At 42.8% G+C, this 18,066-nt stretch overlaps 1 protein-coding gene across 1 annotated transcript; it reads left to right on the forward strand.

The window, feature by feature from the left end:
* Positions 1–4,670: 4,670 nt before the first annotated feature.
* On the forward strand, positions 4,671–16,716 carry LOC107392407 (uncharacterized). Its single transcript, XM_070546782.1, has 5 exons — positions 4,671–4,762; positions 6,425–6,513; positions 7,928–8,078; positions 15,310–15,431; positions 16,418–16,716. The coding sequence occupies exons 1-5, from the start codon at positions 4,671–4,673 to the stop codon at positions 16,603–16,605; spliced, it is 642 nt and encodes a 213-aa protein (XP_070402883.1). The 3' UTR covers positions 16,606–16,716.
* Positions 16,717–18,066: the final 1,350 nt, after the last annotated feature.

The raw sequence follows: 18,066 nt of genomic DNA on the forward strand, positions 1-18,066 counted from the left end.
GAGAGGATTAGAGTGGGAAAGAGATCCAGAGATGCTGTTTGCCATGTGCTTGCATCCAGATTCTCAAAGTGACCTCTCCACTGCCTCATCCCGCTGCTCTCCTCTGCTCCTTTATTCTCTCCATGTCTCGGCGTCTGCTACTCATCCTGAAGCTGCAGCGAGGCGGTGGATGACCTCTCACTGTCTGGGCACTCTGAATTCAATCACATCAGAAAAAGCTACAACATAAACATTTCTAGTGAGGAAGACAACTGTGTTTCTGGGAAAGCTTTTGTGGTTGTGGCTTTCAAACTCAGGCCTTGTTGGTTCTTCTGATTCTTCAGATCATATTATTCAGGTCTAGCATAATTGTCATTTATCTTGGCCTTTTTCTGTTAAAATGACGGAGCTATTACCGCTACAAGAACCATGCAGGATGATAATAATCCAGCAATTACATGAACTCAGTAGTTTGTCATGGAAATGTAGATTTAACCAGCAGAACATACTGGCTTTTTAAAAAGATGTTGAATGGAAATTAGCTATTTAACTTTAGTTTATTTTATTTTTAATCCTTAGATCAGACATGTCCAAACTGCATTTGTTTAGCGTCTTCTGGGTTTCTACAACACCCCAAGGCGCTTTACAACACAATAAGTCATTCACCCATCCACACACACATTCACACACTGGTGGTGATGAGCTACAACGTAGCCACAGCCGCCCTGGGGCGCCACTTGTCCGTCTGACCACTACCAGCAGACAAGGTGGATTAAGTGTCGTGCCCAAGGACACAATGTCTGTGACAAAATGAGTGGGACTCGATCACACAGCCCTCCGCTCATGAGACGAGCACTTACCTCCTCTGCCAGCATCGTCCCGATTGTTTACGATCTGTGCGCCCGTGGGTTTGAGTCTGTGCCAGCTAATGCAGTTGCACCCTCTTTTGTGATTCATCACTGGCCGCAGCAGTGATTTGTAAAAATTCTAAGCTAGTAACAGGAGCAACCCAGAAGTAATTTCTTGTAACCATAAAAAGTCAGGGCATTTTTGTTTAACTCTAATATTGGGTAAAGAAGGATTTAGGCTAACAACGCTAACAGTGAATTAGTAGCACATAGAGTTGGCTCTGAAAATATGTCAAACTAATTTTTCAATGACTAACAACTCGATATAACAGATTATCAACTTTCTGTGTATGATTCTTCTTTTGTTGGTAATATTCTGGCGCTGAGTCATAAACGCTAACAGCCATAAAACTCATGGAGCGGCGGTGAGAAAGTCATCTGTGTGTTTTGAAAATGGGCTGCAGTACCCAAATTTGACCACAAGATGTCATTCTTACATAATGCACTTTTAAGTTGATAATTTTGGCCTTTGTCTTTAAAAGTTTGAACACCCCTGCCTCAGATGAATGTGCTCTTTCAGAATTTTGTGGCAAAAAAAAAAAATCTCAGGCAAAGTCATGGATTTTTAAAAAAGTTTAATGAAAGCCTCATTTAGGTAATACTGTTTCCCGTCGGCAGCCTTGTCCTGAAGTTTTTTTATACTGGATGCAAAGTGGAACCATAGCATTGAGATAATATGCTTCCAGCTCTGCCTAATATGTTATGGTGTTGACAGAAGTTTATACATCTTATCTGTTCTCAATATCTCCCTTCCATATGGCCCAAAAAAAGCAATATGCTGTGGTGTAATTAAAGAAAATGGACAGATGTAGAGATAGTTGGGGGGCCCTCTTGGACGCAGAGTGAGGGGTGAGGACAGACACGCTGAAGCTCAAGGAATATTAGTCCTGGTTTATTTCGCTAGAGATCACGTGCCTGTCACAGGGTGGCTGTCAGTGACCTGGCAGCGCTGCATTTAGACTATTATACTCATTAAGTTATAACGTAAATATTTGCAAGGTCAATTTGAAATCTGATGCCAGACGTGATCCATGCAAATGCACCCAAATGGACCTCTTTGAAACAAACCTCAAAAAGCTGCTGCAGTATTGATTTGCTACAAAGACTCCCCGACATTTCAAGTTAAAAGGAGAAATCCTCAACACACAACTAAGGCAGTCAGATCAATATCATTTTTTGATCAAAAGGGAATTTACCTTTGAAAGAGCCAGATTAAACAGATGTATTGTTTTTCATTAGTTATACTGCACCTTTTAAAGCCCTCAGGGAGGGATACGGCAGAGGAGGGAGGGGGGAATTAACGCCACAAAGGAGACAATGAAAGTGGTGTTTTTTTAAGACCTAAAGTTTGAAGGGCTGAAAAAGTAATTTCAGTTATTTTATTCCCCCTCTCTCTACTTTAGTTAATATTCCGTCGGTCTGAGTTCTTTTTTGTTTACCCCAGGTGGGCTCGGACATGAAATGGATGGGTTGATGGCAGCTTGGAAAGCCCCTGGGCATCTTACCGCTTGTTGGCAAAGGTCTCACGAAGAGAACTGAGAGTAGAAACCATGAGATGGGGTTAAAAAAAAAGCTTCAGAGTTTTTACTAACCGTGAGATCTGAATCCTTAAGTGTGACTTTCTGCTTTTCTCTCTTATGTTTGTGCAGGGATGTGTTGGAAGGCGAGAGGGTTTGAACATGAAATACAGGCGGGCTCTACATTTGTCATGTATTTTATTATTGCCCCTTCTTCACCTCTCCGTCTTGTAGGCAAGGTCCTGCATTTTTCACATGACTGGTTTTCTTATCATTGTGGGCCCTCTTGGCTGGCCTATGAGTGACTTAAAGGCAATAAAACACAAAACATTCTGTAAAACACGGATGCCTCTCTGGTCTGGAGGCCCTGCGATGCATCTCTGGGAAATTATGATAATAACTCAGAGGCAGTTGGAGTAACCAGGTCGCTGTGGGGGCTGTGGGGCAATGGGTAGGGGTTTACCAAGGTCGCCTGTGCAGGGACAGTTCAAGGTGGCCGGTTGGGCCTCACCGCCCCACCTTCCCTCCCCACCCTCGGTCATAAACTCCTTCTATATGCAGCCAGGTACACAGCAGAACCTCTTTGTCTTGTAGCTGCTGGCAATAAAGCAGTGGATGATGGGAGTGTGGCTGTGTTGCCCCCCTTGGCTGTTGTGAGGTCATCTGAGAAGCTTATCATGGCCAGCAGAGGAAAATGCCTGAGTCAACACAACTCAGTAGTTTGCCCTCTGAGGGTCAAGTCTGCCACGAACTTTGTAATTTTGTTCCTTTAGAAGAGATGGCAGGGGAAGATAGTTGTGCTGAACTGTGTCTGGTTGTAATTTTTGGTGTCTGGATTTGTTGCTGGGCGGAGGGAGGGGCTGGATGTAGTCCCTCAACACCTCTCGAGTGTGTGAATGAGAAAGAACGAGGACAGGAAGAGAGCGTGGGCTCCACCACTGAGGTGCTGACAGAGGGGATGGAGGGGCTGAGATTGCACCTGTTCCGGCCCAGCACCCTCCCAGCAGGACCTCGTCAGGATCTCTGCCTTCTCCTGGCATCTGTGAAGGGAGCCGGGGCCAGTCCCACCTCCAGCGCTTGCTCCACCTCTTCTCAGCTCGCGGAGGAAAGATGAGAGTCGCTGGGGGCTCCATCTGCTGAGGGCTCAACACGATCTCCGCCGCCCACCTGGGGAAGAGGGTTGCTGGGCCTCTACGACTCTGCCGTGGGGGTCTCACAGTGGTAGACCTCAAAGCAGCCCATCACACTTCACTAGCCAGCTGGTCAGACTTTCTCCATGTAAACAGAGACTAGTGATCACTGAACGCACACACACACACACACACACACACGCACGCACGCACGCACACACACACACACACACACACCTCTTGTCTTGTTGGAAAAGGAGAAGTAGACAGTGTTGGTGAAAAAACTCACTCGGTGTGGCTGAAAGAGATCAGCAGGATGAGGGGACTCGAGTCTTTTTGAGCTTTGGGGAAGGAGCTCACATCACAGTGGGACGCGGCGACTCTCAGGTTCAGGTTTGACTCCACTAAATCACAGTTCACTAGTTTGCTGCTTGAACGCAACATCACAGAGCTCCTGAAGACTCTGAGCTCCAGCTGAGTCTGTAAAGCTCTTCGGTTGGATCTCTGCATGCAGCAAGGATCCGTGTGAGTCAGGAGATCTTCTGTTTGTGTCCTCCTACAAGACTTCCATGAAATGCAACGTCATTTTAAATAGGTCAACGCTTCATGCGTTGAGTTTAGTGTCCCCTGATTGAAGGACATTTGTGTTTTCATGTTTCCTGTCCCATCTCATCAGACTGTCCGTCTCCAGAACTCAGTTTTTTATACAAATCTCTTATTCAATCATCTTCCTATTATAAAAATCCACTAACTAGTTTTACATTTGTCCTGCAATCCTATTTGCCTCCGTGTCCCCAAAATATACATTTAATAATATAATTATAAATATAATAAATGCAGGATAGGAATTATGTGACATTGAGTGTTGTTCCCCAGTTAGGCAGGGAGGAGCAGGGGAGGTCACCAAGCCCAAGAAACACACTAGAAGTCCAGTCCCCACTGATCGAGCAGAATGACTGGGCTTCATCTGAAAACCCGCAATAAATATCCGACCATCATTTATTTTAATTCACTCCTTTCTTGCCCAGATGGAATGGATTCTTAACCTTGTAGGACAAGGACACCCGCATGCTGCCTGCCTAGCCTTAGCCGCTAAATTATTCTTCATTCTTCAGGGGGAATGAAAAAAAGGAGCGATGGCGTTGCTCAAACTGTCAGCTCCAATGAAAAGCATGCCTGAAAACGTTGTCACTGAACCCCTGGACAAGGAAAAGAAAGGGAGTGGGCAGTGAAAGACAGAGGGAGTGTGGGTTTGTGTGTGGGGGGGCAGTGAGAGAAAGGGGAAAGGGTTTGGAGGTGGGGGAGTCAGCAGCCTCCAGAGTGATTTATTTGCCAAATCAGGACACAATGAGTCGATTATGAGTCCTCTAATAAGAGAGTGTGTTTGGGGACCCACTAATTGGGCATGATTGAGTTGCAGTCTGGGAGCCGGGCGAAAAGGGAACCTGGTCGGCGGCTGTCATGCAATCATCAGCTAATCAGAGCTTTGAAATTAAAACTGCGTGTTTAGGGTAGAGGACGGGATAATGGCAGGGACCTGCCTGGGCTTTGTGGTTGCCTGAAGAGTCACAGTGTGTGTCTTTGGGTGTTTTTGCATGTTTGTGTGTGTGTGTGTGCAGGTACAGTTCAATAGTGTGTGTTTGGGGGTTTCAATGTCAACGGCTAGCCTTGATGAGGACAGTGAAGGAGCTGTAATCAGTCCTTCCCATTTTGCTATAACGTGTGTGTGTGTGTGTGTGTGTGTGTGTGTGTGTGTGTGTGTGTGTGTGTGTGTGTGTGTGTGTGTGTGTGTGTGTGTGTGTGTGTGTGTGTGTGCGCGCGTGTGAACATGTAGTCTTGATACATATTTTTCAAATGGGTTTTTTTCCTGCACTATGAATAAAAATTATGTTTCTTAAACAAAATTATTATTATTTAGAATGAGGAGCTTCTAATATCGAAGTTTAAAAAGACAAATGGTTTATTGTTTTTTCTAACGTGGGGTAAATGTTCTGTTAGAACCTGCACAGTCTGAGCTGTTATTTTCCAGACTGCCCACTAGGGGGCAGTGTTTATCTGCAATGCGGACAGCGCTAATTGATCAGCTGTTTCCTCAGGTGCCGTTAAGCAGAAATGCAAAACAATGTAATATTTCTTACGAATTAAATAAATAAATGAATCTAAAATAATTACAAATGTTAAAAAAACGTTTTTTTCTCTCAAATCTAAGTAAAAAACGAGCTTCTTCATCAATTTCTTCTTTTTCTGTCTGATATCCCTGTTGGAGCCTGAATACTTTGCTGAAATGTAATCACTTTTTTAGTGTTTATATTCAGATTTTTAATACATTTGCACAAAAATAATCTAGAATTTATTCCAATTGAATAAATGAAACATTGTTTTTCCTCAAATACAAACAGTTTGACTGATGGATTTGTAAATAAATGCACAAACAAAAATATTCATGAAGTGATAAAATATTTAAGCCAAATCTTCCTTTAGATTAAAAATGTAAATATTGTTTTTTATTTTTATTAAGCAGTCACGTCAAATACTTAAACCAGAAAATTTTATTTTTTTACATATTCTTAAAATTTTATCTTATGTTTTACAATTTCTACATTTGGTATGTAACAGAGCATTTAGGTGTCAAAAAACAGTTTGTGCTTAAAAATTAAAAGTACTGTAAAAAAATCAATCAATGCATTTTTCCAGAGTTTTCTGTATGTGCTAAAAATAATCAAGCAAGCAAATAAACAATATTTTTTAATCTTTAAGCCCATGTCTAATTGTAAATGCACCTTCTGTCTGAAGAGGGCCTCACTATAAAAATCTGAAGTAGGTTTAGGCATAAATGGGATTAATTCCCAAAGAATGTCCTTTGCTCTTCCTCCCATAATTTCATTTGCAGGGTCCACAGGATGAATAACCAAGCAGGCAGCGATGGGGAACTGCAGGACAGGCCTTGCGGGGCCTGTGCTGCTACATCGCAGCCTTCAGGTTATGTTACCTTGATAATGTCACAGCTGCAAGAACCACACCGCCCACCATACAGGACACAGGAAATCCAATTATCCGCCTTCTAATGTGTGGGAATTTTATGCTGTTATTTCCTAGACTTTGGCTTCGGCTGCGCCTGAGGGCAAACCTATCTGAGAGAAATCCCTGGGATTGTTATTTATTTTGTACCTGCTTGCTTACAGAAAGAAATCAGATTTTTGTAGAAACCAAAAGAAAATTGTTTTCATCAAATGCATTTTTATAATTAAAACAGTTAGTTGGACCTGAATCATGTGACTTAATGGATGCAGGAATATTCAAGAGCAACTCAAACTTGTGCTGGAGCATTTGAGGTTGCTGCATGCTCCACCTGCGTGAACCTGGACTGTTTTTTTTTATTTAATTAAACGGAAGAGGGGGCATCAATTTTGTGGCGAGGAGATGACAGTACACAAATTGAAAGGAAGCATCTCGGTGGACCGAGGAGGGGGTTGGTCCATTATTAACAAGGGAGACAATTCTGTGCACAATCTAACAAGATTAGAAACATTATTATCACTCCCCCCACCTCCCCCCAGTAAAATCTGCTGCAGGAAAAGAATAAAACAAATAAAGAAGGCTTCTAACTCCAGCTAGATATAAAGATAAAGCAGGATTCTGCTAAAACCTCCACTTTGGCTTCATACATGTTTTCTTGTTCTTTCCCCCACGTAGCCCTGATTATGCATCTCAGAGGTGATTATACCTTAAATCTACACCCCCATTCCAACTTGGATGCAGCATTTCAGCGAAGCAGCTTGAGCCGATCCCAAGGAATGTGAATGTCTCAGAGCTGGAATAATGAACAGTAAAGACAGATGAGGCACTTTCGTGCCAAGCAGGTTGCCTCAATTGGATTAGTAAAACTGAGGTTGGGATGGAAAGCTGTCTATGTGCCAAGTGCCCATTAGCCCGGCTCAGGATTCCCCTCAGTGATCTCATACTGGACCCAGCAGCAGAGGATATTAGAAACAATAACTCATATTTACACGTGGATAAACAGGAAGCATCTTGTAATTATGCACATTTGTTTGATTCATTTAAAAATGCAACTAACTGCTTTCATCTCTGACCAACAATCTCAAGAAGTGATGGGATGGGATCAATCCGCCACCATGCCCCAGCAGAGGAGCTGCTGGCATTCCCCCTCATACAGATCCATAGAAAAGGCTGTGTGATGTATTGCAGCAGATGAGTGGGGGCTGGCTCTGACACATGACTGACAGCTCATTTGACAGCCCCAGGAAAGTGTGCAGGGAAGTTTCAATCTAATCTAATGCTGCTGAAGGAATGAAGTGGCGGCGTGAGATGATGTTTTCATGTCCCTGCAGCCCCAACAGGATGAGTATGATGTGGATGACCCACGGTTGCTGAGGTGCTGCGGGTTCCCGTGGAGCCAGACGCCAACACAGTCCATCCCTCCCATCAATCCACGTCACTTCTGAGAATCAGGTTTCTGGAGAAAGAAAGGAAAAACAGGGCAAAAACCAAAACAAGAGACCGAAACCTTGCTCAAACCCAAACCTGTGAGTAAACAAAAACATTTTTGTCATGCATTATCTATCAGCTGTCTCGTGGGGCTTTCCACACAGGTAATCTCTGTCATTCAATCGCTCCACCGCGGGAGCCGGCTTCTCCGGAAACAGGATAGCCACAAAACAGACATTAATATTAAGTGCAGAGGAGATCAGCTTCTCTTTGGCGTGCTCCCCCGTTCTCTCTTTATTTCATAAGAGCAGAATTTCTTGGCAAACCCTGCACATCTTCAGATCAATGATCTTTATTCCGTGGTGCAGGTTTACACTCTTTTCCTCAGTGTTTTTCTTTTTGTTATAATAAAGACAATCCAATTCAACATTAAATAAAGCAAATTCTGATTCATGAAACGTGTCCTCTCGTCTTGGAGGTCACGGAAAGTTTCTTAATTACTCCAGAAAGGTGAAATTATTTTACCAGGAGAGTCTAAATGTGTGCTTCCACAATGCTCAATCACAGAAAGCTAATTAGCCATTTTACAGCTGATTTTATTTTATTACATTCATCTTGTTTTCTAACATCACGGCCTCAGCTAAGATCTTTTCACCTCTTACAAAAGTTCTGCTGCAGTGGAGATTGAAGAGTCGACTTTCCACGCGTGATGCTGCGGCCGTTGTCCGTCTCCGTTTTATTCATAGAATGAGGTCAGCTGTTGGCCTGCGAGCGTTGAGTGTCAGCTGCTGTTTTTCCATTGAATCAGTCTATACTCGGGTGTTTAGTCTTCTGACAGGCCTGACGTCGGCCTGCCCAGCAGCCCGCTGACCACAGAACCTGATCTCAAACAATCAAGCAACTGTGTCTGCCCGTTCTAAATTCGCTGTCCCCAAACATGCCACACACACTTCTCCGCTCTCTCTCTCTTCCTCCTTTATATGTTTCCACACTCCGGCACAAGTCTTTCCCTTTTAATTCCACCACAACTCCTGCAAACGTTCGTATTGTCTAAGTGATCATTAAAATTTATGACGAGCTGACTTCATCCAGCTTGCCAGGCCTCATCGGCATAAGTCATAATTATGTGATGGCACCGTGAGACGGAGCGTCCACGCTGGACCCTCTCGTCCAGGCCGGTGAAATGATGTAATTAGCCCACCTAAGAGGTGAACACTCCAGATTGGACAAGTTATTAAATGTTTGGATGAACCTGAGCTCCATTTCCCTAACTATCGCTTTCTTCCCCTCGCCCTCCTTCTCTCCCTTCCTCCCTCCTTCCTCCATTAGCCCATTAGCAGTTATGTGATACTATATGCTGATGGAGCAGTGGACAGAGAAGTGGGTAAATTAAGCCTGACCACTGGTTGTGTTATGGGCTCCTCTTCTAAAGTGCTGCTGAAGGACACTTCGTGGCTGAGGTCCACCTGATCTGTTGTTTGTGCTGATTTATGAAAATCCAACCGTTTCCGCCTCACAGAGCTATGAAACGTGTCTGTCCTGTGCAAGAAACATGGGTTGGACAAGCAAACGTGTCAAATTTAACCCATCAGATTGCTCAATTTGTCTCCAGTTAAGCTGTAATGGAAGGCAGTGCGGTGAGGCTGACAGTGCGCCTACAGGGGCCCTCCAGCCTCGGCGTGTGCGTCAGTGTGTGTGGGCGAGTGTGTCGTGCTCCACCAGAGGGTGTCACCAAGCGTAACTGCGTGTTATTCACACTGACGAGTTCCACTGTTCACTGTCACCTCTCATTGTGAGGGGAAATAAGCCTGCAGAGAAATCCCCCCCCCCCCCCCCCTTCCTTCTAGATTCAAACTGAATTTTCTTGAATTTCAACCCGTGTTTGATGCGAGGATATCCAGTCTGGTTATGGTGTCTAGTACATTCTTCCAGACAGACGTTCGTTTAGCTGCGTGTGTGGCCGCGTTTTGGCTAGGCGGTGGGTGTGATGGTGTTTCATTTGCTGTGAAGACTCGAGCAGCGGCACTCAGCAGAGTCCAGGTTGGCCTCAGCAGGCCTGCAGAGAGTGACACTTCCTCTCCGTGTCTCGTCCTGCAGAGAGCTGAGAGCAGGGACCCGGTGCCGAGCCCCGTCCCTCTTCATCATCACCAGAACCCACCAGCCACCCACCCACAGTGGACAGGAGGGAGGGAGGAGAGGAGGGGGACCATGTTGTCTCACCCTCCTCTACCTCCTCCTGCTCCATCTTTGGCCAGTTTCCAGAGAGACCAAAAAGCCCGTCTCTCTCTCTCTCTCTCTCTCTCTCTCTCTCTCTCTCTCTCTCTCTCTCTCTCTCTCTCTCTCTCTCTCTTAGCTCCCTGATTGCTTTTGTTCCTGCAAGCGGACAAATAGAGTTTGGCCTCTTACAAAAGAAAATACTCAGGCCCATCTGATCTTACTGCCCTAAGGAGTGGTCTGGCCTGAAGGGCTGGTGATTGGAAAATTACAGTGCAGCTCCGGCCACATTGTCAGAGAGTCTCAGCCAGACTCTTTTCTGTTTGTGTGAAAGGCCAGATGGACACTTTAAGACTGCGTCCATCAGTATAGCAAAGTGACTGGGAGAGCCTTACCTATGGATGCAACTTCTTTTTTCTTTTATTTTTCCTAAATAAGAAGCTCTGATTTTCCACTCGTGCACACGTTTTCTGTCGGAGTTTAAAGATTTACTCGTGTGAGAAGACGTGTTGCAGCTCAGAAGGACTGGTGAAGTCCCCCGTCCCCGCATCACAAGCGTCTCTCTGATGAGTGATTACGATTGTGTGGGGGAAGAGGAGGTAAAAGGAGGGCCTCGTCAGAGCACACCCTCCAGATCTGAGGTCAATTTCGTCCATTGATTGCATTTTTTTTTACTGTGTGTGTGTGTGTGTGTGCGTGTGTGTGTGTGGTTTACTGTTGCCTCATTGAATTCATCATCATCATCATCATCTGAGGAGCAGACACTGAAGCCTGACTTCCTGTTTGTCTGAACCATTTCTGATTGTTCCCCTCGCCACCCCTCTTCCACCCCATGCCCCCCCCCCTTCCCCCCATGTTCGCAAATCACTTCTTCCCGTGTCAGCAGGTAAATTGTTTTGTCCTCCCATTCCCTGCTTTCATTACCTTGTGTAAATTAAGCGATATGTCGTCCACCGGTGCGCGCCAGAGCACTCGCCGCGCCAACGCCAAAATCATGAGATTTGGCATAATAAATGAAGACAAACTGGCAGCAGTAGTGCTCCTCTCCGCGCGGGCTCGCCTTCATTATTCGCTTAACTTGCCGGAGAAAATGACTTAACCCTGACCTGTGTATTACGTCCCATATTCACTCCAGATAAAAGCCTTTTTACAGGGCACAACAATTTATATTCCAGCAAAGAGGCTGCTTTTCTCTGTCAGTTTTCCAATCTCAGCTCCTGAACACACGTCATTAAACTTGTCTTGCCTTCCTGTATTTGTCCATCAGTCCTTCTTTTTACATAAAATCTGGCAGCATTATTCTGGGATTTGATGGCACCCACTCATTTTTTCCCCTTGGAATGTTTGATTGGAAGAAATACAGCCGGGCTGGGGCCTATCTCCTCTCTGTGGAATCATGCAGTTGATGAAATAGTGTTCCCTCAGCAAGAATAATAAAAACAGACTTGTGCATTACAGGGGGCTCTCAATCTGCCAGCAGGGCCGAGCCGAGCGAAAAAGCCCACCCCTGCCTCCTGACAGATTTTTATAGTTATCCCAGCAGATAAACGGAAACGGGTGACCAGGCTGGGGAAGGCCACACTGCAGCTGAGAGCAAGCTGCAAGCCTGGACCATAAAACATGTGGTGTGAGTATTAAAACTGGGACTGCACAGACGAGGATGCTGATACCACCAAATTTCTCTTTTTCTGCCGTTGAGAGGAGAAAAAAAGAACGTGTGAGCATGCTTGCTGCAGAAATAACACAGGAGCCCCATGTGACTCAGTCTGCTCATTCACTCTTACAGCAGCGAATGAGCAGAAACTTAAAAATATTATGGTCTGGTGATGTGATCCCACTTTCCAGTTGGGTGTGTTATTCTGTTATAAACTTACCTGACTTAAGTAGTTGCACTTTCTTAAAGTTTAAAGCATTTTCTTTGGTTTTAGGTACAAATAAAAAACAGCATTTGCAAGTTATTAAGTTAATATTTTAATAGGTTGATCTGAATATTCGCCTCACTGACTCCTGGTTTATTTGCATATGAAGTTTTAAGAAGATATAGAAGTATAATAAGATTAAACTGAAAAGAGCAACAGAGTAAATTTTTGCATTTGAGATCAATTTTACCAAAGGACAGATTATTTAATTTTTCTGTTGGCAAAAGTTTAGGGATTCATCAAAATAACATTTATTTCACAAATGTAATGAATGTAAATGCTGAGCTTCATAAAAACACATTTTCTTGTTTTATTTTAATATGTACTTGTACGTATTTTTATTATTGTTTTATACTTCAAAAAATACAGAGAAAGTTCAAATGCTTTAAAGAAGGATCAGACGGTCCTCTTTTAAAAACCAGACGTGTAACCAGAAGGATCAAAGGTGCAATAAAGAAACAGAAAATTCTCTTGGTGGGAAACTTTCACTGTGAATTGCCTCTTATGCCTTTTTGCCGTTGGAGAAGATAATCAGCCATAAATGGTCCTCGTCTCCACCTAACAGGTCCTGATTAATCAGCCAAGTGGAGCAGACTAATCAATCCGCCTCTAATGCCTTCCACGCTGGGTCTGCAGAGCGACATGTAGTCTGCATCCGTCCTCGTTTCCCCTCCTCCTCTGCTGGGCATCAACGGAGGGAAATACTTCTACTTCTATGAAAGATGAACACAAAATGTGTTTTAAAGGCTCTTTAAATAGTATCCAAATATGTGAGCAGAATTTTATTGAATATAATCAGATGTTTTTATTTGGAATAAAGAAATTAATTATAGAAGGAAAACCAAACTGGAAAAGTAAGAATACAATAGAGACGCTGTATAGAGAGAATTGGCTAAACGGTTTTTTTGATCACATATTTGAACATTTACCCTCAGGTGTTCCAGAAAGTCTTGACGTAAATTTCTGAGACACTGAAGGGAACGAGTTGGAGTGTGAAAATCATGCTTCAGGGCCTTTTAAAGAGAAGTAAGAAAGGCAGAGATATGAATAAAACTGTAAATGATTGTTTGAGTCATTTCACTAAATGTTTTCTTTCCAGGAAACTATTACAGACCATGATGGCTTAATGCTGTGACTTTCTGAGATATGCTAAATCAGTGAAGCTTTAAATCATTATTTCTATTCTATCACTTCTGAGAATTTAAATTTGAAACTGTGAATTTATATTCAGCTTTGGTTAAACATTAGTGTAGTCAGAGATGTGGTATGTAAGACAGGAAGAAGTTTATTTTTTTGTTTTCTAACACCTCGAAGTGCCTCACCTGTGGGTGGAACCTTTTGGGTTTGTTTCATTTTTAATGTCCATGATCAAAGAATGTGAGAGAGAGAGAGAGAGAGAGAGAGAGAGAGAGAGAGAGAGAGAGAGAGAGAGAGAGAGAGAGAGAGAGAGAGAGAGAGAGAGAGAGAGAGAGAGAGAGAGAGAGAGAGAGAGAGAGAGAGAGAGAGAGAGAGAGAGAGAGAGAGAGAGAGAGAGAGAGAGACTAAAGCTTTTTTTATTGGTTTTTTACTTTATCCAGTGACCAATGGGTAGCACGTCTCTCTTTGTGTTATTTTGTGCATTGTGCATAGGTCCCTCTGAGTTTTTCATGCAGGCTGAACATGAAAGTACTCTCCTGCACCTATCTCCTGCATTAGCTTATGATGATAAAAATACACGGTGAAAATCTAGGATTTGAAAATCCTCACAGATCTACATCACACTGTGAATAAGCGTTCATGGACTCACTGATCTTGAGTCATGACGGGGAAGGCTGTTGTTGTTTTAAAGTCCGTGAAACAGCAGCAGACATCTTGGCTCGTTTAAGTTAATCGTTAGCATTAGCAACTTCACCACACGGCAGAAGGTCCTCCAGGCTTGTGTTGTTTTGGGGAGATAAAGCATCCACGTCGTAAGTCAGTGGTAGAGTCGCTTTGCTGTTATCCAGTTCAGGGTGAGATGTCCAAATATCAGGAAATAAGCCTCCAAAGTTTAGCTTTTCTAACAATTATGCTACAAATTGAGCTTCAACAAATGTTTTTCAACTGAATCTTGATTTCTGGAAATAATCTCAAGACCTCATGTGCAGTTTTTGGTGGTCCTGACCCCTACTTTGAAAAACCCACTGACCTACGGAACTGATTTTATCAGTTTGGATAAAACGTTCATAGGAAGTCAATGGCAAATGCAGTCAGTGGTGACCCCACAAACGCATATTTAACTCACATCATAATCGGCTCTTTTTGTTATAATTTTAAATCAAAACTGATTAATTCAGAAACTCTTGGATTTTGAAGAAAGCAGAGACTTTGCAGCTTTGACTCTGCAGTGTTGCAGCTTCTTAGATTTCAGACCGTCTTTGCTGCAACATTTTATTACCATCACAATCAAGAATCTGAACATGTAAACTCTCCATTTCTCAGAAGAAGATAAATCACCCTATTTATGCAAACATTGCAAATGTGCACTGTCACTTTTGAGTTTTTCCAACCTGTAGAGCAAGCATTTTGTCATCAGTCTTAATTTAACTGGTTGTTGTAGATTATCAAGTAATCCAACAAGAAGATTAAAGATTACCTGAACTCTGCTTCAACTGTCAAACAGTTCTTCAAAACAACATGTTTGAGTAAATTTGCAACTGTCTAAAAAACACTGCAGCTATAACATCACCAATGTTACATGCTGCTTAAGTTATTAAATTAACTAATTTATTATAAACAGGGCTTCCATAGCTGTCTATAAAAGCTGTCATACAGATAATTTAACATTAGGGGCTATAGACGACGACTTCCTGAGAGAATCCCCTCCAACAACTCCTCCTCCTCTGAGAGAACGACACAAACACAAAAAAAAAGAAAAACTCAAATCCGACTCATTTTTTACTTTCTGAAAGTTTCACAAGGTCGTTTGGAGAGTCGTGTTAACACAATACCTGCATAGAGATGTATTTCCTTGTTCTACAAGTCACGGAGACCCGAGTCTTTAAGTGATCATTATTACCATACAAATAGACAGATCTATTTAACAACCCTCTTTTTTTATCGCACAACGCTTATTCTTTAGTGTTGCTCTCTGAAAGGCATTGAAATGTGTCCCCCCCCCCCCCCCCCCCCCCCCCGCTTTCTTGCTTCCCCTCCCTCCTTTTTTTGTATTTTGCAGGAAAATCGTCTCCGGGTTGATAAAGGCTCAGAGCAATAGAAGAAGCAAGGCTGACATCTTCTTAAGAGATGATAGGAGAGCCAAATCAAATAGGATGGAGCAGTCACTCTTTTCACAGATAGGTAGCTCATTTCTGGTGGCTGAGAGTTTGCATCCCTAGTGGCGCTCTGCCTGGGAAAGATAGCTCGCTCGGACTCCATTCATTATTTCATTTCCTTCCTCCCCTTTTCACATCTTAGCTATTCTCCCTCTCTCCTCCTTTCATTTATTTTGTGTTTTTGCTTTAATGAGTTGCCTATTTTTTCCCAAGCTCTGATGGCGATCTTGGAATTTAGATTTGGAGACAAAATGTTTAATCACAAGCGTTATTCATTTGTGAGGAAGAGGCAAAAATCAATTATTTCTATTAGACAATGCAGATTGGAAATGAATGGAAGTGGTGAGATTTTGAAACAAAGGCTCAATGGAGACAAAGATAAGTGTGAGTCCCCCCCACCCCCCCGAGGCGTTTTATGTGGTTTGGCTTAATAAACAGTCTGGAAACGTTTGCTATTAAATCCTTGAGCATTATAGCTGCAACCCACACGTTTGGCAGCAAATCCTCCAAACATTGAGAATAATTAGTTATGTTGTGATCCGTTTTACGATAAGTTCCATAGTTAGTTTGTTGCCACACCTAATCGGTGAACTTCAGTTTCATAAAAACTTCATGTCCCTATCGCTTCCTGCTAATTCGTTTTCAAAGAGTGTTAAAAAATGAACTCCTCTTGCAGAAGGCTGACTGAAGAGAAGAATTACATGACAGATAAAACACTTTATCACCGGTGAAAGAGCAGACATTGTGCATTGAGAAATTGGGAGGATGATAGAAACAATGAATATTAAGTGCCGAAGTATCTAAAGCTGCTGACTAAATTGAAACAGTATATCCTGAGGGGGAAAGGTTTCTAAATTACTAATTACTGCCTCTGAAAGGGGGCTGTTTCGGATATTTTTGCTTGTGAAAGGGTTCCACTTAATGAAGCAGTGGCTCAAGTTTTTTCTCTTCTTTCTTTTCTATATCCCCACTTTCTGATTTTCGGTATTCTCTTTGGACTTTTCCTCCCAGGCCAGAACAATGGTGGACCCATGAGCCCAGCTTCCCCACAGGCCCTGACGAGAACAAGCCGGGAGCTGCAGACTGAGGGAGCTGCTCAGCCTGCTGAAATGTGGAGGGGACAGATAAGGGGGCAGCGGCACAGAGAGGCTCTCTCCCCTGGGCCCAGGGGGAAATTTGCAGTTATTAAGAGAAGATGAGAGCGATTAAATGGCTTTTGTACTCGTTTTCACAGACTTTTCTCTTTTTATTATTTAGTTTGCCTTCATCTGATAGATGAAAGAAGTGGTAAATTACTTTTTTCTTCATTCAGCATCAGCTCTGAAACAATTCTTCGTCGCAGGGAGCTCCAATACACTAGAATATACATTATTCAAATATTATTTTAAAGCAAAGAGATATAAATATGTGTGATTTAGCTTTGATGCTGTATGGTTTTCTGAACACATTTCTTTAACTAACTATGGACTCTGCATGAACAGCAGCAGAATTCCATGCAACTATCTACAAAAGTTTAATTGTAAGCAAACTATGGCCATCACAGAGGGCTTTCTTGTTCATTGCTACCTGCCAGGTGTTAAAGAGCAAGTCGCCCCCAAATAAACTGTTTTTTGCTGATAAGCTAAATAAACGAGTGTCTAATCGTGCTGCAGACACATGTCGTCAGTAATTTGGCACTTCAGTGCATCTTAGTTAAAATTTAAATATTCTGACTAAAACTGGCAGTGTTGTGCCGTTGTCAGGTAAAAACTCTGCACTGTATTTTAATTTAAATCTGCCACTGCTATTGGCTAAGAAGTATGCTATGATGTAAACTGGTACATTATGATGTCACAATGCTGTTGTGAGCCTGAGTGTGTGTTTGTTAGCGGCTCCGCCCTCACGGTCTGCCAGGCAACAGCACGTGTTGCATTTTTCAAACATGAAGTGGGAGTGGAGTTAGACTCTGGTAGGGGTTGACTTGCTCTTTAAATAACTGATGTAAATGTAAAAATTCTCACCCTAAACTTTTGTTTCTAGAACAGTAAGAACTTGGTTCACTCGATCTAAAGCTGTGGAAGTTTTAGCAACAAATAACAACAAGCTGTCTAGCTCTCGCAGACGCAAGGGTATTTAAAAATCTTTGGGATTTTTCAATTAAATATTCCTGACAGATTGCATAATTTACATATTTTGTGGTAAATGTGTAAGTTTTAGACTCTTATTATGAAGGACTGAAGGAAGTTATTTAAGTTCCCCAGTCGATTGCACATCAGATTCAATAAAATGCTCAATTTCTATGTATGTAAATGTAAAAACACAACCATAACCACAATCACACACAAAACAAAAGTTTCCTGCTTTTCCTCCTACTGGTTGAAAGCGGTTTTACCAGGACTGCCAACACACACTGAGCATAAGACACACACATCATCTGACCCTCTTCACATGCTCTCACCCCCCCCCCCCCCCCAACAATATTTCATGCCGAAGAATCGAAAGAAACTTGTCGATCCATTTTCTGTTGGTAACTGGTTTTAGGAGTCATGTGCCTAAAACAAGTGGTTTCAAAAAGTCTCTGTTTGTGATGTCACAAATAGGGAAATTAAATAGAATAGAGCAACAGGTACTACAAGCTCTTCTGGATATAGGAGCTTCTCATAGCAGCCTGATCAGGGATG

The sequence above is a fragment of the Nothobranchius furzeri genome, chromosome 18, assembly GCF_043380555.1.
Source record: "Nothobranchius furzeri strain GRZ-AD chromosome 18, NfurGRZ-RIMD1, whole genome shotgun sequence".
NCBI classification, from domain to species: Eukaryota; Metazoa; Chordata; class Actinopteri; order Cyprinodontiformes; family Nothobranchiidae; genus Nothobranchius; species Nothobranchius furzeri.

Excerpts from the sequence above, each read along its gene's own strand:
- LOC107392407 (XM_070546782.1), top strand. The coding sequence starts at position 4,671 with ATGGCGTTGCTCAAACTGTCAGCTCCAATGAAAAGCATGCCTGAAAAC. Across the intron at positions 4,763-6,424 it reads GAAAAGAAAGGGAGTGGGCA|GGTCCACAGGATGAATAACC; the intron begins GTGAAAGACAGA and ends TTTCATTTGCAG. Across the intron at positions 8,079-15,309 it reads CCTTGCTCAAACCCAAACCT|GAAAATCGTCTCCGGGTTGA; the intron begins GTGAGTAAACAA and ends TGTATTTTGCAG.